The sequence below is a fragment of the Hordeum vulgare genome, chromosome 2H (genome assembly GCF_904849725.1).
Source record: "Hordeum vulgare subsp. vulgare chromosome 2H, MorexV3_pseudomolecules_assembly, whole genome shotgun sequence".
Classification (NCBI taxonomy): domain Eukaryota; kingdom Viridiplantae; phylum Streptophyta; class Magnoliopsida; order Poales; family Poaceae; genus Hordeum; species Hordeum vulgare.
In genome coordinates this window covers 541,755,070-541,764,812 of record NC_058519.1, presented here as the reverse complement: position 1 = coordinate 541,764,812, position 9,743 = coordinate 541,755,070, and the positions used below count along the sequence as shown (strand labels likewise).

At 46.4% G+C, this 9,743-nt stretch overlaps 1 protein-coding gene across 1 annotated transcript; it reads left to right on the top strand.

Moving 5' to 3' along the window:
- The first annotated feature begins 8,236 nt into the window (after positions 1–8,236).
- Positions 8,237–9,383, top strand: LOC123430460 (chitinase 5-like). Its single transcript, XM_045114331.1, has 2 exons — positions 8,237–8,728; positions 8,802–9,383. Exons 1-2 carry the CDS (start codon positions 8,317–8,319, stop codon positions 9,215–9,217), a joined length of 828 nt encoding a protein of 275 aa, XP_044970266.1. The 5' UTR covers positions 8,237–8,316; the 3' UTR covers positions 9,218–9,383.
- Positions 9,384–9,743: the final 360 nt, after the last annotated feature.

The window sequence follows — 9,743 nt, the reverse complement described above, 5'->3', positions numbered from 1 at the left end:
TCAGAAGAAACTCAAATAAGATTCATAGATAATCTTATCATAAATCCACAATTCATCGGATCTCGACAAACACACCGCAACAGAAGATTACATCGGATATATCTCCATGAAGATCATGGAGAAATTTGTATTGAAGATCCAAGAGAGGGAAGAAGTCATCTAGTTACTAGCTATGGACCCGTAGGTCTATGGTGAACTACTCACGCATCATCGGAGAGGTCATGGTGTTGATGAAGAAGCCCTCCGTATCCAAATCCCCCCTCCGGCAGGGCACCAGAACATGCCCCAGATGGGATCTTGCGGAGAGAGAAGCTTGCGGCGGCGGTAAATTACTTTTGATGATCTCCTAATTTTTTGTGGAATTTTTGGGGATATATAGGCGCAAAACCTAGGGCAGAGGTGGCCCAGGGAGCCCACAAGCCTGGACGGTGCGCCCCCTGGCCACGCCATGAGGGCTTGTGGGGTCCCTGAGGACCCCCTGCCTTGGTTCTCAAGTCTCCCGATCTCCTTCCGTTCCGGAAAAAAATCTTTTCGGAAGTTTTATTCCGTTTGGACTCCGTTCAAAATACTCCTCTGAAAGGGGTAAAAAACATGGAAAAAATAGGAACTGGCACTTGGCACTGAGTTAATAAGTTAGTCCCCAAAAATATATAAAAGGCATGCAAAACATCCAAAGTTTGACAAGATAATAACATGAAACCATCAAAAATTATAGATACGTCAGAGACGTATCAGGCACTTCCGTGGGATTTTGCGGGCTAGATTTTGTGACTTATGGTTGTAGCGTATTACTTCACCATAAATTCTGGCATTCTATGATTCTAACATCACAGTACTTTAGAAGATTTTGTATGTTAGGAATGCTTTGGTCCTCCGCCAGATTGACGAGCACAACTCGGTCACGGTGACGGAGATCATCAATAACTTCACCGCTTGGTCTCATCATTTCGGTGAACCGCTGCATAAGGTTGGCGCTAACTATGGGCATCAATATCTTTCTTCAAGTATTCATGCTCTTAGAGCATCTATAATCGGACCCTTTATTTTCTTTTTAAACATTTGAAACATTTGTCTGATCAAAAAAAGTGACCTAACTGTATTCCTTATTTTCTTGCTAAACGGCTGTACTAAGACCAAATTTAAGGACGAGGATGTCAGGTCACGCCTGGGCATCCTGTTGGGGAACGTCGCATAGGAAACAAAAAATTCCTTGCGCTCACCAAGACCAATCTATGGAGATCAATAGCTACGAGAGGAGGAGTGTATCTACATACCGTTGTAGATCGCTAAGCGGAAGCGTTAAGAAACGCGGTTGATGTAGTCGAACGTCTTGAGGATCCAATCATGATCCGTCCCGTGATCCAATCACGAACGTCCGAGTCAAGTGTCGAATGGACGACACCTCCCCATTCAGCACACATGCAGCTCAATGACGCCTTCACCACCTCGATCCAGCAAGCATGCGTGAAGTGGTAGATGAGTTCTCCGGCAACACAACAGCGTGATGGCGGCGGTGGTGGTGTGATCTCGACAGGGCTTCGTCAAGCGCTGCCGCGACACGACGGAGGAGAAAACGACCTAGCGAGAGAGAGGGAGGGCGCCACCAAGACTTGGTATGTTGGCTGCCTCCCTCTCCCTCTCTATTTATAGGAGGAAGGGGTAGGTAGTGTTGGGGAACGTTACATGGGAAACAAAAATTTTCCTACGCACACGAAGACCTATCATGGTGATGTTCATCTACGAGAGGGAGATCGGATCCACATACCCTTGTAGATTGCTACGCGGGAAGCATTACGAAACGCGGCTGATGTAGTGGTACATCTTCACGATCCGTCCCACGAACCGTCTCGCGATCCGTCCCATGATCCGTTCCGATCTAGCGCCGAAAGGACGGCACCCCAGCATTCAGCACACGTACAGCTCGATGACGATCTCCGCCTTCTTGATCCAGCAAGAGAGACGGGGAAGTAGATGAGTTATCCTCCATCTTGAGAACATGTTCACTGACAGAAGAATTCTCCTCCATTTTGCAAGCATATAATTTATTGGAGGTCTCATACCTCTCGATCCGGGCGTTCTCCTGAAAGATAAACTTCAACTCCTAGAACAACTCATATGCTCCATGACGTTCAAAGCGTCGTTGAAGTCCCGGTTCCAAGCCATACAAGACTGCACATTGAACTACTGAGTAGTCCTCCTTACGTGATTGCCAAGCGTTCAAAACATCTTGGTCAGACATAGCGGGTGGTTCATCTCCTAGCGCATCATCAAGGACATAATGTTTTTCCCAGCTTGTAGGATGAGCCTAAGATTACGAGACCAGTCTACAAAGTTGCTACCATCATCTTTCAGCTTAGCTTTCTCTAGGAACGTATTGAAATTCAGGGTTGCTACTGCGTGAGCCATTGATCTACAACTTAAAATATTGCAAAGTGGACTTAGACTATGTTCAAGATAATTAGAGTTTAACTAATCAAATTACTAATAAACTCCCACTCAAATAGACATCCCTCTAGTTACTTGAGTGTGGCATGATCCAAATTCACTAAATCAAACCCGATCATCACGTGAGTTAAGCGTAGTTTCAGTGGTAAACATCTCTATGCTAATCATATCAACTATACGATTCATGCTCAACCTTTCGGTCTCTCGTGTTCCGAGGCCATGTCTGCACATGCTAGGCTCATCAAGTTTAACCTGAGTGTTCCGCGTGTGCAACTGTTTTGCACCCGTTGTATGTGAACGTTGAGTCTATCACACCCGATCATCACGTTGTGTCTCGAAACGACGAACTGTCGCAACGGTGCACAGTCGGGGAGAACAAAATTTTATCTTGAAATTTAGTGAGGGATCACCTTATAATGCTACCGCCGTTCTAAGAAAGATAAGGTGCATAAAAGGATTAACATCACATGCAATCCTTAAGTGACATGATATGGCCATGATCTTGTGCTTCTTGATCTCCATCACCAAAGCACCGGCATGATCTTCATCGTCACCGGCGCCACACCATGATCTCCATCATCGTGCCGCCATCGAGGTTGTCGTGCTATCTATGCTATTACTACTAAAGCTACAACCTAGCAATATAGTAAACGCATCTGCAAACACAAACGCTAGTTTAAAGACAACCCTACGGCTCCTGCCGGTTGCCGTAGCATCGACGTGCAAGTCGATATTAACTATTACAACATGATCATCTCATACATCCAATATATCAGATCATGTATTTGGCCATATCACATCACAAGCATACCCTGCAAAAAACAAGTTAGACGTCCTCTAATTTGTTGTTGCATGTTTTACGTGGCTGCTATGGGTATATAGTATGATCGCATCTTACTTACGCACAAACCACAATGAAGATGTGCAAATTGCTATTTAACCTCTCTCCAAGGACCGCCTCGGTCAAATCCAATTCAACTAAAGTTGAAGAAGCAGGCACCCGCCAGTCATCTTTATGCAACAAGTTGCATGTTAGTCGATGAAACCGGTCTCTCGTAAGCGTACGAGTAATGTTGGTCCGGGCCGCTTCAATCCAACAATACCGTTGAATCAAGAAAACACTAAGGAGGGCAGAAAATCGAACATCAACGCCCACAAAAACTTTTGTGTTCTACTCGAGATTACATCTACGCATGAACCTAGCTCATGATGCCAGTGTTGGGGAACGTTGCATGGGAAACAAAAATTTTGCTACGCACACGAAGACCTATCATGGTGATGTTCATCTACGAGAAGGAGCTCGGATCCACATACGCTTGTAGATCGCTAAGCGGGAAGCGTTAAGAAACGCGGTTGATGTAGTGGTACGTATTCACGATCCGTCTCGCGAACCGTCTCGCGATCCGTCCCACGATCCGTTCTGATCTAGCGCTGAACGGACGACACCTCCATGTTCAACACACGTACAGCTTGATGACGATCTCCGCCTTCTTGATCCAGCAAGAGAGACGGGGAAGTAGATGAGTTCTCCGGCAGCATGACGGCGCGCCGGTGATGGTGATGATCTATTCCTGCACGGCTCCGCCCGAGCTCCGCAGAAATCCGATCTAGAGGGAGAACTACGAGGTATAGGTTTGAGTTGCACGTGGAAAAGTTGTGTCTCAAAAACCCTAAAACCTATAGTATATATAGGAGGAGGGGAGGGGCTAGACTTGGGGCTCAAGGGAGCCCCTAGGGCATCGGTCGAAGTGGAGAGGAGGACTCCAACTGTAATTCGGTTTGGGGAAGGAGGAGTCCTCCTCTCCCTTCCCACCTCCCTCTTCTTCTTTTTTTCTTCTCTCTTTGGTTTTTTCTTCCTAGCCGACATGACCCTCTTGGTCTGGCCTCACCAGCGCACTAAGGAATAGTGCGCCACCCCTGGGCCACCAGGCTCACTCCCGGGTGGATAGGTCCCTCCCGGTGAAGATCTGGAACCCATTCGTCACTCCCGGTACACTACCGGTAATGCCCGAAATCTTTCCGGAGACCAAATGAAACCATCCCATATATCAATCTTCGTTTCCGGACCATTCAGGAAACCCTCGTGACGTCCGTGATCTCATCCGGGACTCCGAACAACCTTCGGTCACCAACACCTATAACTCAACTATACCGAAACGTCACCAAACCTGAAGTGTGCGGATCCTGCGGGTTCGAGAACTATGTAGACATGACCTGAGACACTCCCCGGCCAATATACGATAGCGGTACCTGGATGTCCATATTGGATACTACATATTCTACGAAGATCTTATCGGTTGAACCTATGTGCCAAGGATTCACATAATCCCGTATAACATTCCCTTTGTCCTTCGGTATGTTACTTGCCTGAGAGTTGATCGTCGGTATCTCTATACCTATTTCAATCTCGTTACCGGCAAGTCTATTTACTCGTTCCGTAATACAAGATCCCATGACTAACACTTGAGTCACATTGCTTGCAAGGCTTATATGTGATGTTGTATTACCGAGTGGGCCCCGAGATACCTCTCCATTACACGGAGTGACAAATCCTAGTCTTGATCCATGCTAACTCAACGTACACCTTCGGAGATACCTGTAGAGCACCTTTATAGTCACCGAGTAACGTTGCGACGTTTGATACACACAAGGTATTCTCCGGTGTTAGTGAGTTACATGATCTCATGGTCATAGGAATGAATACTTGACTCGCAGAAAACAATAGCAACAAAATGACACGATCACATGATACGTTTATAATTTGGGTCTTGTCCATCACATCATTCTCCTAATGATGTGATCCACTCATCAAGTGACAACACTTGCATATGGTCAAAAAACCTTAACCATCCTTGATCAACTGGCCAGTCAACTAGAGTCTTACTAGGGACATTGTTTTGTCTATATACACACACATGTATTTATGCTTTCATTCAATACAATTATAGCATGGATAATAAACGATTATCTTGAAACAGGAAATATAATAATAACTATTTTATCATTGCCTCTAGGGCATATTTCCAACGGGTAGGGCGCAACCTTTTCCCCTCATCCAAGGGAGGGCTGGACGGCCAAAGTGGGGAGGAGTCCACCTCCCACAAGGGAGGTGGGCGCCTAGGGGAGGAGTCCTTCCTCCTCAAGGCAACTCCCCACCTACCTATTGGGCGCATGGGCCACTTTGGGTGGGGCACCTAGCCCATCAGGGGGTGGTGTGCCTCACTCCTAAGCCCATGTGGGCCCCTGGGGTGGGTGCAGACCATGCGGGTTCGATAACTATATAGACATGACCGAGACACCTCTATGGTCAATAAACAATAGTGGGACCTGGATGCCCATATTGGTTCTCACATATTCTACGAAGATCTATATCGGTCGAACCAACGATGACAATGATTCAGCTAACCCCGTATGGAGTTCCCTTTGTCCATCGGTATGTTACTCGCCCGAGATTCGATCGTCTTCATCTATCTAGCTAGTTCAATCTCATTACCGGCAAGTCTCTTTACTCGTTCCGTAACACAAGATCCCGTGACTAACTCCTTAGCCACATTGCTTACAAGCTTATTGTGATGTTGTATTACCGAGTGGGCCGCGTGATACGTCTCTGTCATACGGAGTGACAAATGTCAGTCTTGATCCATGCCAACTCAATAAACACCCTTGGAGATACCTCTAGAGCACATTTATAATCACCTAGTTATGTTGTGATGTTTGATACACACAAGGTATTCCTTCGGTGTCAGCGAGTTGCATGACCTCATGGTCATAGGAACTGAGACATTGATATGCAGAAAACAATAACAGTAAACTGGATACGATGAGATGCCATGCTTAAGGTTTAAGTCTTGTCCATCACATCATTCTCCTAATGATGTGATCGCATTATCAAACGACAACTCATGTCTATGGCTAGAAAACCTTAGCCATCTTTGGTCAATGAGCTAGTCCAGTAAAGGCTTACTCGGGACACTTTATTGTGTATGTATTTATACATGTATTTGAGTTTCCAATCAGTACAATTATAACATAGATAATAAATAATTATCATGAACAAGGAAAAAATAGGTAATGCGATGTAGCTATTTAAGAATAAAGGATTAAGGACCAGACAACTAATACATCATAATGCTTTCATTATGTGTTTCGAAACATTCTTTTGGAGAATCATTTTCACTAATTATTTTCCTCATTTCTGTTGTATTTAAGGATGTCGGATTGTCTGTGTAACCTCTTGAATTATATGTTCGACGCTTAGGCCTTCCGTAATGCATTGTCTCTTAGCGCGGTATCCTAGGTAGTATACGATCGTTAGATACAACCATCCTAATGTATTGTATGTTAAGTGTCCTATCTTAGTAAGCATGTATTTAATGATTTTGGCCTCATACTAATATGTGATTGGTCTAACAAGTTATTTTGCCTATGATACCGTGCAAGAGCCGTATCCTAAATAAGATACAACAACCTCCTCTTTCCTCAATAAATATAGTGCCACGTCAGCATTTTGCTTATGATATTGTGCCAAGATACTATCATTACGGAAGGCCTTATATATTTACTGGCATCTGAATTACTGCATTAAAATCCAGGTGTGTCTCCTATGTCATCTTTATCTTTTTACCCAATTCTAACAGCGGGACAAGATGTCATCAACTTTGTTTTACCCAGCTTGCTCCTGCCATTATTGCTATTCTGTTTCTCATTCAATTCTATTTATCCGTTCCATCTTGCACCACAATGTCATCTCTGGTGGACGCCGCTTGATATACGAGTCGTATTGGTCATTGAAAATTCTTTACTAGTTTTATAAATAGAAACTCACTACCTTAACAACAGGTTTTAAAGCCATTCTGCACCGTCCAGATACCAGGGGCGCCTGCCGCCCGGAGTCAAAAGTCCGCTTCCTTGTCCGTATGGGTTTTTCTATGGAGACAAAAGAACATGACGGGATGGGGATAAAAATCTTTGTATCCTACGGACGAATGTGGGACGAGAACGTGCATGAAAAATAGTTACATGAACAGAGATGTTACACGTACATAAGTTTACATGGATCAAACTTCACCTTCTTTAAAAATCAGGAAAAAAGTTAGTTAGGAATAAAGAATCATAGTCAACGTGTAACCATGTGTTAGCCTTTTTACGTTTAGCATTTTTGGAGTCCAATATCCGCCTGAATGATCCCCATTGCCAGCGTGACTCATGCCCTTACCAATCTTTGACAGCAACATGCGCGTACCTTACCCGTCGAATGACCCGGCATTTCCACACTGGACTTGACATGAAAAGTCTTCCTTTCTAGACTAATCAAGATGCTTTTTGTTGCCTTGCTGGGTATGAATAAATTCGTGCTTTCCGTGAAGCTTCCTTGAACCCGGATATGCATGTGTAACTCACTAGTGACCGCGCAGAGAGAAGAAATGACTACCGAGCAGTGAGCACAAATGCACAATACACGCATCAGAAGGGTAACGGCACTAGCTACCAGGCACCGACGTGGAAAAAAGATCGAAATTGGAGGGAGCAGCACGCTGGGATTAATTCCCCGATCAACACGACAAGCATTTGGTCTTGAACTGCCGAACTATCGTACAGCGCGACAGCAAGGGCAAGGGCGTGCAGGGTACGCATCGAACCAAGCTTTGAAACACGACCCCCTGCAACGAAAAGTCTTGATAGTCGACGAGCCGCGTGATTCTTGGAACGAAGGTCGGTTTGATCTAGTCGAACCTTGACGCAAATGCAAATGCCGTCCACAAGATGAACCTGCGCTGTCTATATAAGCCGCTTGCCACCACGCCTTGCCATGTATACAGTCACCTACCCAGCTACCCTTACATCGTAAGCAAAAGCAAACCTTGTTTTGACATGGCGAAGTCGCCCATGTCGATCCTGGCTCTCGGGCTAGCAGCACTGGTCCTATCCGGCGCCGGGCTGGCGGCGGCGCAGAACTGCGGCTGCCAGCCGAACGAGTGCTGCAGCAAGTACGGTTATTGCGGGACCAATTCCAGCTACTGCGGAACAGATTGTGCGTCGGGTCCGTGCACGGCGAGCGGCGGCGGGAGCGGCGATCCCGTGGAGAGCGTCGTCACCGACGCGTTCTTCGACGGGATCAAGTCACAGGCAACCGCCGACGGGTGCCCCGGTAAGAGCTTCTACACGCGCCAGTCGTTCCTTGACGGCGCCCAGGCGAACCCCGACTTCGGGAAAGGCAGCACGAGCGACGACGGCAAGAGGGAGATAGCCGCCTTCTTCGCCCACGTCACGCAGGAGACTGGACGTAAGTTACTACACAAAAGCAGTGCTCATATTCATATACCAACACTATCCATAACTAAGCTAGCCGTGTGCAGACATGTGCTACATCGAGGAGATCGACGGGCCGAGCAAGCCGGCCAGTGAATACTGCAACACGAATTACCCGCAGTGGCCGTGTTCCCAGGGGAAGGGGTACTACGGGCGAGGGCCGCTGCAGCTGACGTGGAACTACAACTACGGGGCGGCCGGGGAGAAGCTCAAGTTCAACGGGCTGGACAACCCGGAGGCGGTGGCGCAGGACCCGGCGTTGACGTTCCAGGCGGCGTTCTGGTTCTGGATGACCAACGTGCACCAGGTCCTGCCGCAGGGGTTCGGCGCGACGACCAGGGCAATCAACGGTTACGTGGAGTGCGACGGCAAGAAGCCAGACTTGGTGAACGCGCGGGCGGGCTACTACATGGACTACTGCAAGCAGTTCGGCGTCGACCCGGGGAACAACCTCACTTGCTAGGTCTGAATTGATCGACGCGCAAAAACCGTTCTAGCGATGCTCGTACTCCTCTACCGCCCTGTCTATTCGGGGATCTCTATACATTCTCCGCATGTAATTTGGATTTCTGTATTAAGATATAGGTAATATAAACATAGTAAATAAACATTTCTGGACAACATCCAAATGATGCCAACATTTCATTGTTCCAGTAAATTTGATTATTTCGGAGAAGTTTTTTTTACGGGATAAAAGAGTTTTATTCCTCTGAAGTAGTGTTACAGTCTGTTAAAATAAAAGGTGTGATACTGTCTCAAACATGGCGCAACCAACACGCGGTGCTACCTTCAGAGCAACTAGACTATGAGCAACTCTATTTTAATGACCATCAATCTTCTGCGGAATAAAACCACGCGATTCCAAAAGCTTTTTGATTTCCATCATAAGATGATCATATGTTGATCGTTGGAGAGAGTCATCCCTAAGCTCCGCCACCACGATGGAGCTATCAGATTGAATCACTATAGGAAGTTCAAAATGTTGCACA

Coding starts and splice junctions, on each gene's coding strand:
- LOC123430460 (XM_045114331.1), top strand. CDS start 8,317: ATGGCGAAGTCGCCCATGTCGATCCTGGCTCTCGGGCTAGCAGCACTG. Junction 8,729..8,801: donor CGTCACGCAGGAGACTGGAC/GTAAGTTACTAC, acceptor AGCCGTGTGCAG/ACATGTGCTACATCGAGGAG.